General features: G+C 42.4%; 1 protein-coding gene across 1 annotated transcript; it reads right to left on the reverse strand.

Annotated features, from left to right (window-relative positions):
• Window positions 1-13,615: 13,615 nt before the first annotated feature.
• On the reverse strand, window positions 13,616-21,906 carry MBOAT4 (membrane bound O-acyltransferase domain containing 4). The gene is made up of 3 exons (XM_047857567.1): window positions 21,734-21,906; window positions 17,986-18,210; window positions 13,616-14,579 (listed from the first exon to the last, which is right to left on the reverse strand). Exons 1-3 carry the CDS (start codon window positions 21,850-21,852, stop codon window positions 13,616-13,618), a joined length of 1,308 nt encoding a protein of 435 aa, XP_047713523.1. The 5' UTR covers window positions 21,853-21,906.
• Window positions 21,907-23,815: the final 1,909 nt, after the last annotated feature.

Consider the following 23,815-nt stretch of genomic DNA (forward strand, 5'->3'; position numbering starts at 1 on the left):
AATAAATAAATAAAAACTTTAAAAAATATTAAGGGGCACCTGGGTGGCTCAGTTGGTTAACCGTCCGACTTCGGCTCAGGTCATGATCTCACTGTTCATGAATTTGAGCCCCATGTCAGGCTCTTTGCTGACAGCTCACAGCCTGAAGCCTGCTTCAGATTCTGTTTCTCCTCTCTCTCTCCCTCTCTCTCTCTACCTGCTCGTGTTCTCTCTCTGTCTCAAAAATAAATATACATTAAAAATTTTTAAAAAGAACATTAAAAGAAAAAACTAAAAAACATACTCAAATGTAATTTGGTGATAAATATTAAAAGCCTCCAAGTATGCATACTATTTAACCTATTAAGTCCTTGAATAGTAATCCTAGGGAATTAATCAGAGATAGAAGATAGTCATCACCTTATTATTTATAGCAGTAAAAAGTTTAAAAATGTTAAAGTCGCATAGCAGAAGATTAAGTCATGAATGTATTAGGCAGTTATTAAAAATCACCTTGTAAAAAATGCAGACATAAGAACATTTTACAACATATTGTTAATCATTAGCAGGCTAGAAAATGAGTATGATCCTAATTTTCTGAGATATGTAAGTACATGTATATAAATACATATGTATGTATATGTAGAGAAAGTTGGGAGGTTTTTGTGTTAGTTTGCTCAGACCGCCATAACAAAGTACCAGAGATTGGGTGGCTTGAACAACAGAAACTTCTGGATGCCTGTCTGGCTCAGCAGAGCATACAACTCTTTTTTTTTTTTTTTTTTTTTTTTTTTTTTTAATATTTATTTGGGGAAGAGCACAAGCAGGAGAGAGGCAGAGAGAGGAGCGGGGCCGAGGATCTGAAGTGGGCTGTGCACTGACAGGCTGACATCAGTGAGCCCGATGTGGGGCTTGAACTCATGGACCCCAAGATCACGACCTGAGCTGAAGTTGGATGCTCAGCCGACTGTGCCACCCAGGTGCCCCAGAGCATGTGACTCTTGATCTCGGGGTCATGAGTTCAAGCCCCACGTTGGGCATAAAGCTTACTTTCAAAAAATAAAATTAAAACAACAGAAATTTATTTTCTCACAGTTCTGGAGGCTGATTTCTTCTGAGGCCTCTCCTTGGCTTGCAGAAAGCCACCTTCTTCCTCACTGTGTCATCCCTCAGTCTGTGTTCTCTCTGTCCCAATCACCTCATCTTGTAAGAATACTAGTCATATTGGACTATGACCTATGCTATGACCTCACTTAATCTTGATTACTTCTTTAAAGGCCCCATCTCTAAATACAGTTACATTCTGAGGTACTGGGAGTTAGGACTTTAACATATGAATTTTGATGGAACAAAATTCAGCCCATTATACCTATATATCAAAATATTAACTAGATGTGTCTAAGTAATTTTAAAAATGTTTTTTTGTAAAAATTAGATCTTCCTACACTAATGATAAATGGGACTCTTTCAATCTCAGTTGAAGTCCCCAAAACCAAGAATAATACTATAGGTGCCAATTTCTGTCCCCTTGTCCTAAATGTGGTGCCAAGTCACATCTATTAAACACGTACCCACTTCCTACCTATAGAAGTAAAACATGGAGGATCAAAGAGTAGAGACGGTAACACTTTGAAGAGAGTCACTGGAGCACTTTGGCATTTCCCCCTCCAAGGGTGTGAAAAGAAACTGCTTCCTCCTCCTTCAAGCCAAGGGAGAAGCAGTTTAAGGGAGCCACTCAGGGAACTTGGCATGTATTCCCTGAGCTTGGATGGCATGAGTACTAGAATGAGAAATTTGGCTAGATCATCCTGAGCTAGAAAAGCAGAGGGAGAGATCATCAGGGCTTCATAGAAAATGAGCTGAGGGGCGCCTGGGTGGCTCAGTTGGTTAAGTGTCCAACTTCAGCTCAGGTCATGATCTCACGGCCTGGAGCCTGTTTCAGATTCTGTGTCTCCCTGTCTCTCTGACCCTCCGCCGTTCATGCTCTGTCTCTCTCTGTCTCAAAAATAAATAAATGGGGGCGCCTGGGTGGCGCAGTTGGTTAAGCGTCCGACTTCAGCCAGGTCACGATCTCGCAGTCCGTGAGTTTGAGCCCCGCGTCGGGCTCTGGGCTGATGGCTCAGAGCCTGGAGCCTGTTTCCGATTCTGTGTCTCCCTCTCTCTCTGCCCCTCCCCCGTTCATGCTCTGTCTCTTTCTGTCCAAAAAATAAATAAAAACATTGAAAAAAAAATTTTTAAAAAAAAAAAAAAAAAATAAAAATAAAAAAATAAATAAATAAATAAATGTTAAAAAAAAAAAAAAAAGAAAGAAAGAAAGCTGAATGCATTTCTAATGGCAAAGGTGGGGACATATCTATGCACCTTCTCATAGGAAGGTCTCTGTCTGTTTCAAGGACTTGTCAATGGGCTCTAAGTAGCAAGGAAACTTAATTTTTTCCTTTTGCTTTTGTTTCCCACATCAGACTAGGCATTTATTTATTTATTTATTCATTCATTCATTTATTTATTCATTCATTCATTTATTCATTCAGAGAGAGAGAGAATAAGTGGGGGAGCAGCAAAGAGACAGGAAACAGAATCCCATGCAGGCTCCGCGCTGTCAGCACAGAGCCCAACGCGGGGCTGGAACTCACAAACTGTGAGACCATGACCCGAGCCAATATCTAAATTCAGATGCTTAACCAACTAAACCATCCAGGTGCTCAAAAGACTAGGCTTTTAAATGCCAGAACATGGGGACTATCTATGTAGTAACTGAACTAACGTAAGTTCACTCCTTGGTGAGTTTCAGATAGAGATTATGCCAGTTGAGTTGTCACACAAAGGAAACTTCATTTGCAGCAAGTAAGGAGATCATGGGGAATAATTTACAAAGCCACCATATGAGGACTAAGCCCACCAACCCAATCAAAGGAGGGCCGCGGAAACTTGGAGCAGAGTCAAGGGAGACTTTAATCAACGTTCTTGCAAGAGCAGGCGTCTGAGAGACAGGCACACTCTGGGCAGTTACAGCAGACAATTTATCTCCTAGTGTGCAAGTCCCTTCCCCGATTCCTCATTGGCTGAGTACTACAGAGGTAACAGCCTTGCAGGGCCACGCCTGTGCCCGTGTAAGACAAAAAATAGTCTGATTGGAACAAATATACATTCCCTGAGGTGACAGAGACTTCCAGTCCCTCCTCCTTTTCTTCTTTGGCGCATGCTCATTGCAAAGCCCACTAAAATAAGCCCTCGAAATGCGGAGGGGAAGAAGAACCAGGAAGTGAAGTGTCTAAAGGTTTGGGACTCCATTGGTGGAGGGGGGTGGGGGTTCGTACATATTTCCAATAGGTTGTAAACCTACTATTAACTACACATCACAGCTTTTATTTGGTATTTCTGAAAATGAATCATCTCCCTTATTTCTCACAATGTCCCCCCTGCCTTGCAGGGGTGAGCAGATTGTTTTATTTAAGTTTTGGGATAAATATTCAGAAAAGGAAGCTTTGTCATCACAAACGCCTATACACACATCTTATGTTATGTTAATGAAGCTTGTGTTCCTTCTAGGGTGGAGACTTCAAAGAAGCAGAGGTAAATATCAGACTAGGGGAAGGGACTATGGCTGTGCTCTGAGAGCAGATGTAACCTGGATGGGGTCTTGGGCTCCTAAGGTAAGGAATGCAGGGCCTTGCTTGTTCATAAGCTGAAATCAATCAGTTGACTGGGAGTCCAGGCTTCTGCAGAGACAGACTATTTGTTGGTGGGTCTGAAAAGAAACAATAGTTGATTAGGGAAAAACAGTTCTCTGAAAAACAAGCTTTAAATTTTCTGCTAGTTTAAACTCATTAACCCTATGGGTCACGGTTTCATACCTGCAGAAACAACTCAAGAATGGGCATTAGGTCAATCTTTACTTTTGGGAGTTTTACCATTGATTTATTGTCTTTGAATTTGTTAGGCTATTTCTTGACCTGGTAGAGACTTCCCCCACCCACCCCCCACCCCCACCCCCCCTCAATTCCCTTTGTTCCCTTAAAATCTGTAACTACTAGGTTTTGCATTTCTTTGTGATTCTGACACCTAGGAAGCTCTGCCAGCAGAGCCTGGGCACAGATCACAGTAAATAGCTGGGATCTAAAATGACTTCTCTTGGGTCACAAAAGCTGTGTTTTGTCTTTTTTTTTCAGGGGACCCCTAAATCTTTCTGCTTACATCTAAACCCTGTTGAGAAAACTCTTCAAATAAAGCAGTCTCTTAAAGAATTCAAAGAACGCAATCATTCCCATCCTCATTTACCACCCAGAAATAACCAATATTAACATTAGGTGACTGTCATCTATCTATGGACGGTTTTGTACAATAAAACAAAACTCTCCATTCTTTAAGCAATGACGACAACAACAGGAGTATATAGGAAGACTCTGGACTAGTTCACAGAATCTATGGAGAAGCTGCAAATCTGGTCTTGAAAAGGACAAGAACTTGGGCAGCAGCCAGAGTCTGCGGAACAGAGCCAGATGCATTGGCAGTATTTGGGAGCGCTGATGATCGGATAAATAGGCCCCAGGTATTTTTCATTATGTTCTTATACTCAAGATTTAAATTCTTACCTTAAAAAAAAAGTTTAACAAAGAAGACAAACTACAGGAGGCAGACACTTGTTTCTTTACCCCACAGCTCTTTCTCTCTTAATAATTGCTAGCAGAAACACATTTTGGGGCACCTGGGTGGCTCAGGTGGTTAAGCACCAGACTTCAGCTCAGGTCTTGATCTCTCAGTTCCTGAGTTCAAGCCCCACACGGGGCTCTCTGCTGTCAGTACAGAGCCTGCTTCAGATCCCCTGTCCCATCCCCCCCCCCCCCCCGCCCTCCCCTCCATGTGCAATCTCTCTCTCTCTCTCAAAAATAAATAAACATTAAAAAAAAAAGGAACATATTTTGTTTGTGGCTATGTGAACAGTTATAGGGAATGAATCATAATGGTTTAGAGAATGACTTCCGAATTTAACCTAAACACCTTAAAAAAAGATCTTTCTTTTTCCTTGCAGATCAATAATTCCAGGGTAAGACTGGTTGAAGAGATCTTTGTCAAATTGCCCAATATAGGACTAAAGCCCCTGGTATTGACTATACCTTTCATTATTTTTCTCTCCCAGGAAAAAAGATTAAAATACGAAATGAGTTAAGAACTCCTATATTCAACAATAAAAAAAAAAAGGCCCAATTTGAAAATGGGCAAAAGACTTGAACTAACATTTTTCCAAAGAAGATATACAAAATGTCGATAAGCATATGGAAAGATGCTCAACATCAATAATCAGAAGGGAAATGCAAATCAAAACCACAATGAGGGGAGCCTGGCTGGCTCAGTCAGCAGAACATGTGGCTCTTGGTCTCAGGGTAGTGAGTTCAAGCCCCATGTTGAATGTAGAGATTACTTAAAAATAAAAATCTTAAAAAAAAAAAAAAATGAAATATCACTTCACACCCATTAGAACACACACATACACAAACATATGTATATATGTATTTACCTACACATATATATATGTGTGTATATATATGTATATATATACATACACACACACACATATATGTATATATACTTTTTTAAGTAAGCTCCATACTCAGCATGGGGCTTGAACTCATGACCCTGAGATTAGGAGTCACATGCTCTACTAACTAAGCCAGCCAGGCACCCCTAGAATGACTATTATATTTAAATAAAACAAAACCAGAATAAACAAGTGTTTACAAGGACGTGGAGAAATTGAAATGCTTGTGCACTGTTGGTAGGAATGTTGAATGGTGCAGCCACTGTGGAAAACGGTACAGCAGTTCCTCAAAAAAATGAAACATTGACTATGATCCAGCAATTACACTTCTAGGTATATGACCCAAACAACTAAAAGGAGGAACTCAAACAGATATTTTTACCCCAATGTTCATAGCATCATTATTCACAATAGCCAAAAGGTGGAAACAACTCAAATGCTCAGCTTTAAAAAAGGATGAAATTCTAATACGTGCTACAACATGGATGAATCTTGAAGACGTTATGCTCAATGGAATAAGCCAGACACAAATGGCAAATACTGTACGATTCCACTTATATGAAGTACCTGGAATAGGGGGAAACACACAGAGACGAGAGATAGAACAGTGGTGACCAGGAACTGGGGGGTTGGGAAGTGGGGAGTTACTCTCCAGTGGCTTTCTATTTAGCATGATGAAAACATTCTGGAAATGGATGGTGGTGATGGTACCCCAAGTATGTGAATGTTCTTAATACCACTGAAGTGTATACTTAAAACTGGTCAAAATGGTAACTTTTATGTTATGCATATTTTACCACAACAGAAGCAGTTTTGAAAAGGGATGACTGTTAATTGCTGTTCATAAGTAAGATATATGTGCAACTTTTTCAAAAAATTAAATTTTGCATTGTTGCAAATATGTAAACCTTGCAAATTTCTTGAGGGGAATTATGCCAATTTACTTTTAATGTTGCATATGAAGCCACCTCAAATGAAATAATAAAATTATAGATAATTGTCATTATTACCAATTATATTTGCCCCAGGCAAGGTTATAAAAAGGGTCCAAAGAGTTCACCCCTTTGAAGCAGATTCTGAGTGAGGGAAAAATCTGTTAATAGATGCCCACTCTATGAAAACAAAAACGAATAGGGTGCATCCAGATCTCCCCGGACATTTGGGAAAAAATAGAAGAATAAGAAATGTCAACACACCGCAACAGAGGTTATGTGATATTATATTGGTTGTAGAATATAAGGAGAGCAAAATGACCCTTTGAATGAGCCCTCAATAAGATGATAGATACATACATACGTACAAGCATACATACATACTTACGTACATACTTGTGTACATACGTACATACATAGATATTTTAAAAAACATGAGATTTACTGTCTTAACATATTTTTAAGAGTGCAGTTAGTATTGTTAGCTTGTACATACATTATATAGCAGATGTCTAGAACTTTTTCATCGTGCATGACTGCAACTCTACACCTGTTGAATAGCAACTCATTTCCCCCGCTCCTCCAGCCACTGGCAACCACTGTTCTACCTTCTGTCTCCATGAGTGTGTCTACTTTAGATACCTCGTGTAAGTGGAATCATGCAGTATTTGTCCTTCTGTGACTGGCTGATAAGCTGCACATTGCTTAGTGACAACCAGCATTCATATCCGATAAGGATCAAGTATCCAAAATATTTAAATAACTCTTAACAACTCAACAGCAGAAAGCCCCAAATAACCCAGTTTAGAAATGGGCAGAGCAGGGCACCTGGGTGGCTCAATCAGTTAAAGGTCTGATTCTTGATTTCTGCTCAAGTCATAATCTCAGGGCTTGTAGGACTGAGCCCCATGTCCAGCTCTGGGCTGTCAGCGCAGAGCCTGCTTGGGATTCTCTCTCCCTCTCCCTCTCTGCACCTGCCTGACTGTCTCTCTCTCTCTCTCAAAATAAATAAATAAACATTAAAAAAAATTTTAATAAAAATGGGCAAAGCATCGAAATAGACATTTCTCCAAAAAAAAAAAAAAAGGGAGAGATACAAATGCTAATAATTACATGAAAAAGTACTCAACATTATTAGTCATTTAGGGAAATGCAAATCAAAACCACAGTGAGACACTACTTCATATCCACTACAATGACTAGAATGAAAAAGACATCTATAACAAGTGTTTACGAGGATATGGAAAAATTGTGAGCAGGGATGTAAAACGGTACAGCTGATGTGGAAAAGAGTTTGGCAGTTCCTCAAAAAGCTAAACATAGTTACCATATGACCCAGAAATTCCACTCATATGTATATACATAAGACCATTAAAAACATATGTACACAGGGGCGCCTGGGTGGCTCAGTCGGTTGAGCGGCCGACTTCGTCTCAGGTCATGATCTCGCAGTCCGTGAGCTCAAGCCCCACATTGGGCTCTGTGCTGACAGCTCAGAGCCTGGAGCCTGTTTCAGATTCTGTGTCTCCCTCTCTCTGACCCTCCCCTGTTCATGCTCTGTCTCTCCCTGTCTCAAAAATAAATAAAATGTTAAGAAAATAAAAAATTAAAAAAAAACATATGTACACAAAAATTTGAACACAAATGTTCATAATAGCATTATTCATGATAGCCAAAGAGTGAAGTATCTGGGTTTTTTTTGAAGTGTCTGTTCAACATTTTTGCACATTTTTATTGTTTTGGAAATAGGTGCCATTGACAAAGTTCACATAAAATATAACCACTAACCCTTTACTTCTTAGTGCTGAACCCCACCAAGTTTCTGCTATGTTAAAACGTGTAGAAAAGAATCTGTTGGAAGTGATTTGAATCTACAGTCTAATAGTTGGTATTTTAATCAGGGTTGTTACTAATGATTGCTATTTATTCTTTGATAGCAATTGAGCATTGTAATGTTCATAATCTAGTGGTCCCTATAGTGCTTATAGGAATACATTGGTCCAATCTGTTCTTTCACACCTACTGAACCTGATTCACCATCAATCTGTGCCTCATTTTTTGATCCTTTCGCCTTCACCCAGGCTCGGCAGGCTGGCTGCCAGAGCCTCTCAAGCGACCTGAGAGAGAGTTCATTGCCTGTAAGAGATCAGTCACGTGGGCAGAGTAGCATCCTTTGGGCAGAGATAAAATTTGGCTTTCTTAGTACTTTTCTGGATTGAAATATCTACTAATGCTTGCCAGGATGAACTCCTCAAAACTCTCCACCTGGGCCTCCTTTTCCATGTTCTCATGAAATTGATGAATCAAGGGTTGATGAATTAACTGTGTGTCAGTGATGTCTCCCTATGGTTTGCTTTATAAAACTACATGGATAGAAAAAAAATCAAGATTGGATTGTGTCCTTCAGAGAAGTTTAACAATTGAGATGGATCACTAAACCTGAGTTACCCATTTAGAGCCACTGGCTGCCTGTTTGTCACGGCAGCTGCCAACAGATGAAGAAAGAGGCCAGCGTGGGTGAGTGGCTACATGTGCATCAGGGGGACAAGGCTGTGAGCCTACCTTACCTAAAATTGAAAGGTGAATTGAAGTTCTCATGGAACATCTCCCGGGCAATGCCATCTCAACAGACAACTGATGGTCCCTATAGCTCCTTGGTCCTCTTAGGAAGGCAAATTTTGCAGTTTTTTGTTAAATATTTTCTAATTAAGCTTTGCTAGTATTCTGAGCTTTTCAGTTATCATGGCTTATCCCATTGTTATTTATTTTATTTTATTTTATTTATTTATTTTTAATTTACATCTAAGTTAGCATGTAGTGCAATAATGATTTCAGGAATAGAATCCAGTGATTCATCCCCTACACATAACACCCAATGCTGATTCCAACAGGTGTCTTCCTTAACTCCCCTTGCCCATTTAGCCCATCCCGCACCCAACCCCCCTCCAGCAACCCTCAGGTCTCTGTATTTAATAGTCTCTTATGTTTTGTCCCCCCCATTTTTATATTTTTGTTTCCCTTCCCTTATGTTCATCTGTTCTGTATCTTAATTCCACATATAAATGAAGTCATATGATATTTGTCTTTCTCTGACTGACTCATTTCACTTAGCATAATACCCTCTAGTTCCATCCACGTTTTTCCAAATGGCAAGACTTCATTCTTTTTGATTGCCAAGTAATACTCCATTGTATATGTATACCACATCTTCTTTATCCATTCATCTATCAATGGACATTTGGACTCTTTCCATACTTTGGCTTTTGTCAATAGTGCTGCTATAAACATTGGGGTGCATGTGCCCCTTCAAAACAGCACACTTGTAGCCCGTGGATAAATGCCTAGTGGTGCAATTGCTGGGTCATAGGGTAGTTCTATTTTTAGTTTTTTGAGGAACCTCCATACTGTTTCCCAGAGTGGCTGCACCAGTTTGCATCCTCACCGACAGTGCAAAACGGCTCCCCTTTCTCTGCATCCTCACCAACATCTGTTGTTGGCTGTGTTGTTAATTTTAGCCATTCTAACAGGCGTGAGGTGGTAACTCATTGTGGTTTTGTTTCGTATGTCCCTGATGATGAGTGATGCTGAGCATTTTTTTTTTCATGTGTCTGTTAATGGCTTATCCCATTTTTAGAAATTTCTTAATCAACAGAATCTCATACAATGATATTTTTCAAAATTTGGATGAGGTCCCATGGGGGGATCTGTGAAGCCTCCTACCAAACTCTTTAGAATAAGTTGGCTGATAAAAGGTAGGATGCCAGAAGCCAGGGGGTTCAGCCCCATTGGGGGGCTGTTTCTATGGGTTACTTAGCTCTAGTACTTGGCCCCGAGAATCTAATTCACTTGTCCAGGGTACCACCTACAGGACAGCAGCTGCTGGCCCTTTCCTTGCATTTATAGAGGATAAACATAATTTATCAAAATACTATTCTGGTTGGGCCTATAAGTAGGACAGAATAAGACAGAAATCAGGGGTGGCCTGAAGGCCACTTTCTAGATCAAACAAAAGAAGAAAAATGTCATATCTAGTTCCGAAAGCAAGGTCAGAGCCATGAGATTAATAATGACAGAGATGAAAAAGCAGGTGCTATCGGTGATATGTCAAAGGGAATTTGGGAGGCAATAGGCGGGGTCTTGGGAGTGATAATCAGTAACTGAAGGAAAGGGAAACTAAAGTTGCCAAAGGCTGAGGGAGCAGCTGAAGCAGGAGTCAGGAACTCAAAAATTAAGTCCTAACAAAGGAAATGAAGATTGGAAGAAGATACATTCTCTGCTCTCTGCTCTTGGATCCCGGAATCTCCTCTGTGCAGACAGATGGCTTCTGGATCTACATGTCTGGCTCAGACTTTTTTCCTTAGATTAAGTCCTTCAAATCACATTGTTCTTTATACTGTCCAATATAAATGAAGCATTTCTATAGGATGCAAATAGAAAGCGAAGGAAGTAGATGTCCTGGTTTTAACCAATCGGAGGAGCAGAAATTACCCCTGGCCATCAATAGAGAGATAGATTTGGAGACCAAATTGCCCTTTAAAAAACTTTATTAACCGGGGCGCCTGGGTGGCGCAGTCGGTTAAGCGTCCGACTTCAGCCAGGTCACGATCTCGCGGTCCGTGAGTTTGAGCCCCGCGTCAGGCTCTGGGCTGATGGCTCGGAGCCTGGAGCCTGTTTCCGATTCTGTGTCTCCCTCTCTCTCTGCCCCTCCCCCGTTCATGCTCTGTCTCTCGCTGTCCCAAAAATAAATAAACACTGAAAAAAAAAATTAAAAAAAAAAAAACAAAAACTTTATTAACCAACTACTTTTTAAAATTGAGTAATCTATCGTAAGCATTTTCCTAATCATTAAAGGCATTCATGTAAAAAATTTATTCAAGTGTAATGTACATACATAAACTTGCTCGTATCTTAAGTGTACAATTTGAAGGGTTTTCATAAACTGAACACATACATCCATGTAGCTAGCTCCTCAGACGTGCCTGTATACAAGCATTCATTTTTTTAATGGTTTTATTATTTTTTAAATTTATTTTTTGAGAGAGAGAGTGCAAGTGTGAGCGGGGGAGGGGCAGAGAGAGAGGAAGACAGAGGATCCAAAGCAGGCTCCCAGCTGACAGCAGAGAGCCCCACGTGGGGCTCAAACTCACAAACCTTGAGATAATGACCTGAGCCGAAGTCGGACGCTCAACCTACTGAGCCACCCAGGCGCCCTCAACCATTCATTTTTAATAGCTCTATCATAGCCCATCGTAATTGCTTAACCATTCTCCTAATGCTGACTTTTTTTTTTTTTAATGATAAATAATGCTGCAATGGTTATTTATCTTTCTTCCCAACCTATAACACCACCACTACCATCCCACTTGCCCGTCTGGGTCGGATTCTAGGGATGTCCTTCCAGCAACGTGCTTGTAATGGTCTTAGAGTACTTTAACATCCCCTTGGCAACCTACTGCTTCCCCTTGACTATCCCCAACCTTGGAAAATCCTGTTTGTCCACATTGTCTCCTCTGGGCTGTTGAGTGCAGTGCCGGAGGGTTTAAGGCCACTACAAATTCCTGCCATCTGTTCAGGGCCCTCACTGCTTGTTGTGCTATATTCTGTGTGTGAAGATCGGGCTGTTTGTTTGCTGTCTGTTAGTGAGTGATATTGACACAGCTTTTTTTTTTTTAAGTTTATTTATTTATATTGAGAGAGAGAGAGCTTGAGTGGGGTGGGAGCAGAGAGAGAGGGAGAGAGAATTTCAAGCAGGCTCCGTGCTGACACAGCACAGAGCCTGACGTGGGGCTTGAACTCACAAACTGTGAGATCATGACCTGAGCCGAAATCAAGAGTCAGATGCTTCACCAGCTGAGCCACCCAGGAGCCCCGACACAACTTTCTAAATGATCTATAACTTCTGACTGTCTTCGTCAGGTTTTAAAAATTAGAAGCTCACTTGCAAGTTTAAATTTTGTAAAGAATGAAAATGGTTGGTTTGGGAAGATTAGATGCTGTGCAGTGCTTCCCATGGTGCAATAAACGGAGTCAGCGGATGATTTTAAGTGGGACACAAACGATTTGTATGCATTCCTTTTAGTGAATATGAGAATAAAATATAATTAATGCACTAAACTCGATTTTCACCAATGCCATTGCTTAGAAAGAGGGTAAGTTTTTAAAGTAAGCTGAGCTAAAATTGATTTGAAGAGAAATTGTAATTCTGTAACATGCCGGGTGGCCCACAGATGTGAAAACGATCGTTATGTGACTGTGGCTTCACTACCACTGGAGGTCTTGACAGCTTTCTCTTGGGGTATTTTAAGTCCTAACAGAGGAAGAAACGGAGACAATTATTTAGGATGTGCCAAGAAAAGGGAACTGGACCCTCAACATTGTACTAAAATAGGATTTACTTCTTGTTCTTGGTCTCTTTGTGTGACCTATTTCATGGGTCAGTTTTGTACTTAACAATTATGTAAGTGCTTATCAAGCCTCAGCCAGATTTTCAATTTATTAACATATTCTGAGATAATATCAGCCTTTCCATTCTGAGACCAAATTTTTCAAATTACTTACGGATCAGCATGAGTCTCTAGTTCATGTAACAAACCCACACAATTATATGATTTAGAGGGTTTTTGTTGTTGTTGTTTTTAAAGTAATCTCTACACCCAACACGGGACTAGAACTCACGACCTCGAGATCAAGAGTCACATGCTCTAGTGACTGAGCCAACCAGGCGCCCCTGACTTAGGTTTTTGTTTTTGTTGTTTTTGTCTTGCTGAACTCACGGTCCAGGATCAAGTGGACCAATTGGACACTCAGTGTTTAGGTGTCCATGTATATACTGTTTGTCATTTGGTTCACAGTACCTAATGTTTTTATCTATCCCCTTACCTAAATGTTGTTTCCACACCTACACTGTAAGCCCCAAGGGAAGAAACCATGTCTTTGTCTCTTTTTTTGGGGGGGGGAGGGCGGGACTTCGGTACCAGTATAATAGCTTGTTAAAGTAGATGCCCAAATTTCTATGGCAAGACATGAGGTATACACATCCAATACTTGAAAAAAAAAAAAAAAAACCTTCTAGTATGGAAAAGTTCAAGCATATGCATCATCAACACACCATCTGGCACTTTTTAAACTCTATTTCATGGATGTATAAGATGAAGGCTGGGGAAAGATATCAGGTCAATTTATGCTTTCTCTTCGCTAATAGAAAAAGCAAAACACAATACACCATGGGAAAGACACTGTTGTAAGAATTACACAGCAGCCAGAGAGAGGAGAGGCTCCTGACCTCCACTGCCAGCATTATATAGGCAATGATGAGCTGGGTGTGGGCCCAGGTGACAGCTCTATAGAGCAGCTGCATCGTCCAGGATCTGATAGACAAGTTGGCAAAGGTGTGGATTAGGTAATCAGCTTCCACCATCAGAGCCCAACAGAGGAAACCAAACACCTGTCCTGGATGGAGCCCGTGCCACCAGGCAGAGAAGGCAAATGTCTGCAGCAACGGCCAGGCCCTGCCGTGCTGGAATATGAGGCGTCTGAGCCACCCAGCTGTGCTTTGGTTCCACTTTCTCGTGAACAGGGATATCCTGTGGGTTGTTTCCAGTGTCCAAATGTCCGCATCAGGGACATATCCCTCCCCAGCAGGGCTCTGACCGAATTCAGGTCCAAAGCCTGCTGCATGGAGGAGCACATCATCCAGGATCCAGCAGGAATAGTAGGTGAGTTTGAAGAGCTCGGCTGTGGACCACATGACACGGATGCACTGGAGTTGCCGGCAGTCAGTCAGACCTGCTCCTGCACCCACCACCTTCCTCAGGACCACCTTTAGGCACTCGAGGCCCAGAATCTGCAGACCCATCCGGGTCAGAGCCCAGACAGAGCACCTGGGACCCAAACTGCTGGACCCTTGAACACGAGCCTGAAATCTCTGGAAGGAACACAGGGAGCCTCCTAGGAGAGCAGGGAAAAAGAGCAAGTAGCTGAAATAGGGCAATGTCTTCCACAGATGTTCAAGAACAGAGTTTCTGCCCCTGATGCCTCTTGCTTCTGCCTTCACTTTTCCCTCACAAAGGTCCAGAGAGAGGGATGTGACCCTCTGGGTCAAGAGCATGAGGGAGGAAAGAGTGATGCAGAACCTGAAAGAGATTTATTTAAATGTGAAAACGCTCCCCATATTTATTTCATCCCAGTCCAGTCCCTCACACATGACCCCACAGCAGATAATAGCTCTGAATGATCAAGACCGATGTCCTGGCCTACAGTGCCCCCACAAAGACTCTTAGATTAGTTCAGACCACAAGCTACTCTGGGCAGGATCAAGAGGTAAATGGGGAAATCGGGGCACCTGGGTGGCTCAATCGGTTAAGTGTCTGACTTCAGCTCTGGTCATGATCTCATTGTTCAGGAGTTCAAGCCCCGCGTTGGGCTCCATGCTGACAGCTCAGAGCCTGGAGCCTGCCTTGGATTCTGTGTCTCCCTCACTCTCTGCCCCTCCCCCACTTGCACTCTCTGTCTCCCTCAAAAATAAACATTAAAAAAAATTTTTTTTAAGGTAATGGGGAAATTAATCATGAATCTGAGAGGCAACTAAAAGACTGACAAGGAATATCGTGGGGAAATATTGATTATAATATTTCTAAGAATGGCCTATGCAGATTAGGATCAGGGACCTGGAAGAAATTTGCCATGGAAGAAACAAAAATTTAGTACTGAAGAGACTATAGTAAAGCAGAGGTTTTGAATATGAACCGGTCCCTGATAGTAAGATTTTGCAGGCTGTGGTTTCTGTGCTGAGGAATGTGAGTCAAGCTAGGGGTTCAGGGTGTGCACTGAGTCATTAGCAATTTGAGGGGTGTTCTTAACCAATCACCTGAACTGCTCTGGCTTCAGTGTCACAAGGTAGAGAAGATACTACTGGCAAAGTTATTGTGGAGAAAATTAAGGAAAATTATATGGTGCACTCTACAATCAGGGTTGCTGTCCCGTGGAGAGAAAATGGCACTGTTTCCCAAATGCTGCTGTTTCATTCTGTGAGTCTGAGGATTTTTTTTTTTTAATTTTTATTTTTTTTCAACGTTTTTAAATTTATTTTTGGGACAGAGAGAGACAGAGCATGAACGGGGGAGGGGCAGAGAGAGAGGGAGACACAGAATCGGAAACAAACTCCAGGCTCTGAGCCATCAGCCCAGAGCCTGACGCGGGGCTCGAACTCACGGACCGCGAGATCGTGACCTGGCTGAAGTCGGACGCTTAACCGACTGCGCCACCCAGGCGCCCCAGAGTCTGAGGATTTAAGGACAACTGACCTCATCTGACTTATCCAAACAGTAAGTAAAATTGCCTCCAAATGCCACCAACCCCTGTTCACACTCCTTCTGTTGGGGTGGAATGTGTTCCCCGTAAATTCGTATTTTGAAGCCCTATCTCCCAGTCCCTCAGAATGTGACTGTATTTGGAGACAAGTTGATTAAGTTAAAATGAGGTCATCAGGGGCGCCTGGGTGGCTCAGTTGGTTAAGTGTCTGACTTTAGCTCAGGTCATGATCTTGTGGTTCATGGGTCGGAGCCCCGCATCACGCTCTGGGTTGACAGCTCAAAGCCTGGAGCCTGCTTCCGATTCTGTGTCTCCTTCTCTCTCTGCTCACACTCTGTCTCTCTCTCTCTCTCTCTCTCTCTCTCAAAAATAAATAAACATTAAAGAAAAAATTTTTTAATGAGGTCATTGGGGTAAACCCTAAACGAATATGACTGGTGTCCTTATGAGAAGAGGATATTAGGGCACAGACACACACAGAGGAAAGACCAGATGAGGACACAGGGGGAAAGAGCCATCTACAAGCCAAGGAGGGAGGCCTCAGAAGAATCTGAACCTGCCAACACCTTGATCTTGAACTTCCAGCCTCCAGAGGAAGTAAGTTTCTGTTGTGTGAGCCACCCAGTCTTCATTACTTTGTTATGACAATCAGAGCAAATCAGCACATCTTCCCATTTCAGCTCTGGCTCAGCCTTCCTTCCGTCAACCAGATCCCGTCAACCAGATCCCGTTTAACTTGCTCCTCCAGCCCCTATCAGGTCCTGGCTTCCCACTGAAATGCTAATTAACCACACCCTAGTCAGTACTCCCCATTCCCTACCGGCTGCCATCTTGCCTCTTCTTCTGAGAAGCAAACCCTAAAGCCTTTGGTGAAGACAGTGAGGATAAAGAAAAGGATTCTGGGTGTGGCAGGGATGGCAAAATGAGTGAAGCAATGGCAAGCTAGAATCAGACCGGTGACCCACCTCAACAGGTCACAGCCCCTGTTCTGTGAGTGACCATGGACCCACACCAATTGTGATAACAGAGGGAGCCAGGGACCACAGGCCTCAAGAATACAGACATACCTGTATTAGATACCTCTAATCTTGGTGATCTCAGGGACTCATGAAAACATTTCTTTAGACTGATTCTTTTTCCTACACTGGGTGACCACCCTTCTGGGACGATGGAATAGCTGAGTCTCAATGAAAGCAAAACTCTTGGGGCACCTGTGAGTCTCAGTTAAGCATCCAACTCCTTTTTTTTTGTTTTGTTTTTTTAATCATTATTTATTTTTGAGAGAGAGAGAGAGAGACAGAGTGCGAGCAGGGGAGGAAGAGAGAGAGAGGGAGACACAGAATCTGAAGCAGGCTCCAGGCTCCAAGCTGTCGGCACAGAGCCTGACACGAGGCTTGAACTCATGAACCGTGAGTTCATGACCTGAGCTGAAGTTGGACGCTTAACCAACTGAGCCACTCAGGCACCCCAGCATCTGACTCTTAATTTCAGCTCAGGTCATGATGTCACAGTTTGTGAGTTCGAGCCCTGCGTTGAGCTCTGCACTGACTGTGTGGGGCCTACTTGGGATTTTCTCTCTCCTTCTCTTTGCCCCTCCCTTGCTCCTGCTCGCTCGCTCGCTCGCTCTCTCTCTCTCTCTCTCTCTCTCTCAAAATAATTAAATAAACATTAAAAAAAAAAGAAGCAGCAGCAGCAAAACTCTTGCACAGCAGCTTCCATGGGAAGGTAGCAAAGGTTTACAGTGGATTGATACCTTCCTGGTCCTATTAAAGGGGAGGAGAGGCCGCTGGCCATGTGTCTAAACCACCAACTCTGAGTTCAGCAAATAGTGCTTAGTCACTTCAAGACAGGCCTCATCCAGGGGCCCTGGAACCCCTGGTTCAACGCCCTTTCAGGCACAATGTTAAGTACAGCTAAGTGCCAGATACTGTGCTACACAGGCAACACATGGTAGTTATTTATAGTCACATCATTACATTTATATACATTATCTCTAACATCAAAGATTTGCATTCAGAGACATAAACACACATATACACATACACACACACTTTTTTTTTTTTAGGAAAAGAAATGGAGGCTGAGAGGTTAAATGACTTGCTTAAGGTCACACTGCTCAGATGTGCAAGAACTGAGATTCAAACTCCACACTCAGGGTCTCTCCATGTCCCCCAGGCACAAGCAAAGCCTTGGCTGGTTTAATACAGCCAAGGGAACAGGCCGCTTTACCTCATGGAAGGACGTTCTTGCAGGTAATATTCAGTATAGTGCAGACCCAGGTGACACAGCGTCTGCCAGCTCATCTGAAAGAAGAAAGCCCACCTGTGGACATCCCGGGGGCCGAGAGAGGAAATCAGAACCCCGGCGCACAGAGCAGGGATGAGGACAAGCACGGCGAAGGAACCCATAGCAGCCCAGGCCAGGGCCCCGCCTCCAGCCAGGAGAAAGAGGTACCTGGAAGAAAAAGGACAAGTGTGAGACTGACTTGGAACAGTGTGACAGATGAGTCACTTCAGATGTCATTCTGGAGAATCCCGTGTAACACCTAAGGGAGCCATACTGTTATCACTCCAAAGTCTTCTTTTTGTTTTTCTGAGGGAAAGAACCCTGGGAGAAAAGCCAGAGTCCATTTGAAAACACCTACCTCAGGAAACAAATTTTGATACCCACCATTCAAGTGGGAACAACACCCTCCCCTGACAATCCTGTGGGTGACAGCTCTGGAAGGTTCCCTGGTGGGGACATCTTAAAAAAATCTAGTGGTTTGCTGGGGCACCTGGGTGGCTCGGTAGGATGAGCATCTAACTTTGGCTCAGGTCATGATCTTGCAGTCTGTGAGTTCAAGCCCTGCATCAGGCTCTGTACTGACAGCTCAGAGCACGGACCCTGCTTTGGATTCTGTGTCTCTCTCTCTCTCTCTCTGCCCTTCCCCACTTATACTCTGTCTCTGTCTCTCTATTTCTAAATGTTCTAAAAAATAAACATTAAGAAAAAAATTTTTTTTAATCTAGTGGTTTGCTGCCTGACTGAAAAGTGATGGGAAGCTAGTGTCGAGGATCTAGGACAGCTCTCTGGACATCGTCTCATTGAGATGAGCCTCTTTCCTTTTCGCTGGGTTGCACTGCCCTGAACCATTCCAGAGAGAGTGGGAAAGGGGACTCCATGCCTCTCTCCACTGTTTGAAAACTCAATTAGAAAAAAACCAAAACAAACAAAAAAAAACTCAATTAGAAAATCTTTATAGGTGCTCTTAATCTTCCCTATTGCACTTTAAAGATCTTAGGAGTTGATGGTTTTTCTTAATGTTGTTAAAGACCCACGTCAGTGAAGTGGTTTTTGCAAACTGCCTCCCTCAGAAGCTGATAGATGCCCTGAGGATGTGCAGAGACCTGGGAAATTTCACATTATGAGGACTCAGTTCTTCTTTCCACAGTGTATGGAGGTTAGTTTGTTTGTTTACTTTTTAAAGTTTTTTTTTTTTTTTAAATTAATCTCTACACCCATTGTGGGGCTTAGACTCATGACCCCGAGGTCAAGAGTCACATGCTCTCCCAATTGAGCCAGCCAGGTGCCCCTGTTTGTTTGTTTTAATTGGTGCCAAATTAATAAATCTGAATGAAGAGGTGTGAAAATAGGTCCTGACTGGTCAGGGATAGGAAAATTGAGTCAAAGAGGCCTATGCTTTTGGGGCACCTGGGTGGCTCAGCCAGTTAAGCATCCAACTCTTGATTTCAGTTCAAGTCATGGTCTCATGGTTCGTGAGTTTGAGCCCCACATCTGGCTCAGCGCTGACAGCACAGAGCCTGCTTGGGATTCTCTCTCCCTCCCTCTTTGCCCCTCCCTCCCTTCAACCTAAATAAACATTAAAACAAACAAACAAAAAGATTAAAAAGAGGCCTACATTTTCTTGACCACTGCAGGGTATGTATCATGGCTCAGCGACACACACACATTAGTAAGAATGTCTTTCTTGTGGGGGGACTGATAGGTGGTCCCCATGTAAGTTGCTCTATCACACAGGGCCTGGGCCATTCCCGTGCTTCCCTGCCGTGGAAAAATAAGGGGAACATGTATTCCTTACACAGCAGAAGTAGAAGACTGAAGTGGCAACTGCCCTCAGGCTTTGTAAACATTAAAATGTCTACACGTGTTCAATGTAGGCTACATGATGTATTGAGTACTTATTTTATTATAGGCATTGTGCTAATAATCTCTTTGTAAGAAATAGCTTTACTTAATCCTTAAAATAACTCCATGAGATAGGCATTATTATTTCCATTTCACAGATCAACTTGAGAATTTATTCACATACACAGGACACTCAGGAAGGGAAAGACCCAGGATCCGCCAGGCTGACTCCAAAGCCAGCCATCTCTCTCTCTCTTTTTTAAGTTTATTTATTTTTGAGATATTCCCTCTCTCTGCAAGAGAGAGGCAGCGCACGTGCACGCATATGTGCACACAAGCAGGGGAGGGGCAGAAAGAGAGAATCCCAAGCAAGCTCCATGCTGTCAGCACAGAGTCCAGAGCCCCACGTGGGCTCAAAGTCACAAACCAAACCATGAGATCATGCATGACCTGAGCTGAAATCAACAGTTGGACGCTTAACCTACTAAGCTACCCAGGCGCCCCCCAAAGCCGGCAATCTTAACCCTATGGGAATTAACTCTTGTTTTTGCACTTGCTTTGCTTTATTATTTGTGATTCTTTCTCAATAGGAAAATTTTTACAATTGCTCCCCTCCGAAGTGAGGGTAAGGGCCGTCAACCAGTTGTGAACATGTAATATACCACAGATTCGTCAAACTCAGTAGTTCTTTTTATTAGATACAACTAGATCTTACTTAAAAATCCCCAGTGTATAAAAATCTTAATTTCCAAAATAAGTGAATCATTAGGAGGTGGCCCTCGGGCAATGGATTTTCATGTGACACAAGGATATTCCACAAACTTCTTTAAAAACACGGGCTGCCTTTAATGTATATAATGTATTAACTATACAGGGGCACCTGGGTGGCTCAGTTGGTTGAGAGTCTGACTCTTCGTTTTGGCTCAGGTCATGATCCCAGGGTTGTGGGATGGAGCCCCATATCAGCCTTTGCACTGAGCATGGATCCTGCTTGAGATTCTCTCTCTCTCTCCCCCCCTCCCCTGCTTGTGCTCTCTCTCAAATAAAAAATAATAATAACTTACTAACTACACAAAAATCATTTCAATCAAGTTATCAAGTCTCTAATGATAATAATTTTTGGACCCCAGATTGAGATCCAGCCAATCTAACATAATTTATTTCGACTTATTCCATTTCTCTGAGAAATCATACAAAGGCATTTTAAAAATCAGTTATATATTTAATAAAATTTAATTTTATTTAAAATGATAAAATTCCATGAAATTAGGACTGGTCAAGAGTACAGGACATATGGTGGGGGTATAGACATATCTGTTTGGGGAACTCCTGTACTAACTCAACATCCATCTCTCCCCAGAGTTTATTTTCCCCGTTTTCCCCTTTAATGTAAACCTGTCAAACTTTGAGTCAATGCAGACATGATGTCAATTTCCACTACCATTTCACTCTAATAGAGATATCAATGATTGAGCAATCAATAATCAGTGGTAGTGATAATTACTTAAAAACAACTGTATAATTAATTATTCATTTTTTAAAAAATTTTTAACATTTATTCATTTTTTGAGAGACAGAGCATGAGCTGGGGAGGGGCAGAGAAAGAGGGAGACACAGAATCCATAACAGGCTCCAGGCTCTGAGCTGTCAGCACAGAGCCTGATGCGGGACTGGAACCCGTGAACTGTGAGATCATGACCCAAGCTGAAGTCAGTCACTTAACCGACTGAGCTACCCAGGCGCCCCCGTATAATTAATTATTTAATCTTCATGTCTTCAGGCCAATCCGTGCTTTTTGACCTACTATGGTATTCATAGATGTAAGAGCAAAATTAGCCTTTAAACCTACCTGGCAGGGGTGGAAAATGAATCCATAGTGCAGAGATAATTAAACAGAAGTGCAAAAGGAAAAGCGGCCCCTTGATAAAGTGATACAGGATGGAGGAAGAACAGCTGAAGCCAATCCATTGTGAACTGGGACAAAGATGCTGTCCTTTCCAGAGTCCTTAACAGGTGCCTTCCTTCAGGAAGAGAAATCTCAACCAGGTTCTCTTTGATCTGCTTATATGGCTCAGGAAGGCGTGGGTGAGTAAATAGCAAACAAAAGCACTGGCGAGAAGCAGCATAAAAGTTGGCTTTCTGATAAAGGGAACTGCACTATAGAAACCAAAATGCGTTTTGGTGTTATATTAAGAACGTACAAAAAACATTGCTTTCACAATTCTCGTTTAGTTTACATACTGTGTTATTTGCCTTTCCAGTCATCTGTCTGTCATATTTTCTTCACTAAGTTAAAGAAAAATGTCATTTTCCAGTTGTGGACAGACAACTGGCTGGCTGGGAAGGAGAAGCAAGGATGTGAGCGAGGAAAGGAGCCACCATAATCACGTGAGCCAATTCTTAAAATAAATGCATGTGCGTGTGTGTGTCTGTGTGTGTATAATCTCCCGTGGTTTTGTTTCTCTGGAGAACTGTGATTAATACATACACCATGGAAGTCTTTCAAATTAATTTAGACAGACATTGTTTGAAAACAGGTGCTTATATGCTTGGGGACAATAGAATGTTTTAAATTCATCCATATATTTATTCAATTTTCTTTTTTTAGTATCTATTATGTGTCAGGTACTGTGGTCAGTGCTGGGTAAATGGGGACAAATTCGTGTGGCTACTTTCAAGGAACTAAGTCTTTGGGGGAAATAATAAGATAAACAATTACAGCTGCCGATAGGTCCTTTTTTTGCGTTGTTTTTTTTTTAACTCTACCCCCAAGATGGGGTTCAAACTTACAACCCCAAGATCAAGAGTCCCATGTAGTACCAACTGAGCCAGCCAGGCACCTGGATGATGGGTCCTCTTCTTATTCCATGGAGAAAACCAGCAGTAGAACAAGAATGACCTATTTCTGATTGGGTGGCCAGAGAGGGTGTCTCTGAGTGTGATGGTTAGTGTTTTGTATCAGTTTAGCTAGACTAGGCTACAGTTCCCAGCTATTCAATCAAACACCAATCTAGGTGATGTTGTGAAGGTGTTTTGTAGATGTGATTGAAGTCCATAACCAGTTGACTTTAAAGAAGGGAGAGTATCCCAGATTATCTGGGTGGAGCCAATCCAATCAGTTAAAAGGCTTTAAGAGCAGGCCTGGAGCTTCTCTGCAGATACTCCACCTACAGACAGCAGCTACACCACATGCCTGAGAGTTCCAGCCTGCCCCACAGACTTCTGACTTGCCTACCCAGCCCCCACAATTGTATAAGCCAATTCCTTGCAATAAACCTCTTAATTTATAACTCCTAGCAGTTCTGTTTCTCTGGTTGAACCCTGACCAATACACAGAGTATGTGACATCTGAGACTTAAACCATCATAGGAAGGCAGGGTGGAGAGCAGGGTCAGGTGCAAGCGGTCTGGGGCAGTCAGCTTGGCTTCATAGAGAATGAACGCGTGATTAGAGAAAGAGGAAGAGAAACTGAACATGAAGAAGTAGTCAAAAGAACTGAACAAGAGAAGTAGTCAGGGGCTGGATCTAGTCCAGAGGTAGGTTACAGAAAGGAGTTAGGAAGAAAAACGAAAAGAATGGAAAGTACAATAATTGGATTAGTTTTTAAAGGATGATTTTGTTGGAGGCTCAGTCGCTTAAGCGTATGACTTCGACTCAGGTTATGATCTTTGGTTGGTGAATTCAAGCCCTGCGTCGGGCTCTGTGCTGACAGCTCAGAGCCTGGAGTCTGCTTTGGATTCTGTGTCTTCCTCTCTCTGCCCCTACTCTGCTTACACTCTGTCTCTCTCAAAAATAAAAACATTGAAAAAAATTAAAAATAAGATAAAGGATGATTCTGGCGACAGGAGAATGGCTTCAATGAGGGAGGTGGGAAGGCGGTGGGAAGGGGATGGGGGACACCCCGGGAGAGATGGCGGCTGAGATTGCATTA

This window comes from Prionailurus viverrinus, chromosome B1, assembly GCF_022837055.1.
Source record: "Prionailurus viverrinus isolate Anna chromosome B1, UM_Priviv_1.0, whole genome shotgun sequence".
Lineage (NCBI taxonomy): Eukaryota > Metazoa > Chordata > Mammalia > Carnivora > Felidae > Prionailurus > Prionailurus viverrinus.

Excerpts from the sequence above, each read along its gene's own strand:
- MBOAT4 (XM_047857567.1), bottom strand. The coding sequence starts at position 21,852 with ATGGATTGGCTTCAGCTGTTCTTCCTCCATCCTGTATCACTTTATCAA. Across the intron at positions 18,211-21,733 it reads TCATTTTCCACCCCTGCCAG|GTACCTCTTTCTCCTGGCTG; the intron begins GTAGGTTTAAAG and ends TTTTTCTTCCAG. Across the intron at positions 14,580-17,985 it reads CAAGAACGTCCTTCCATGAG|GTTCTGCATCACTCTTTCCT; the intron begins GTAAAGCGGCCT and ends AATCTCTTTCAG.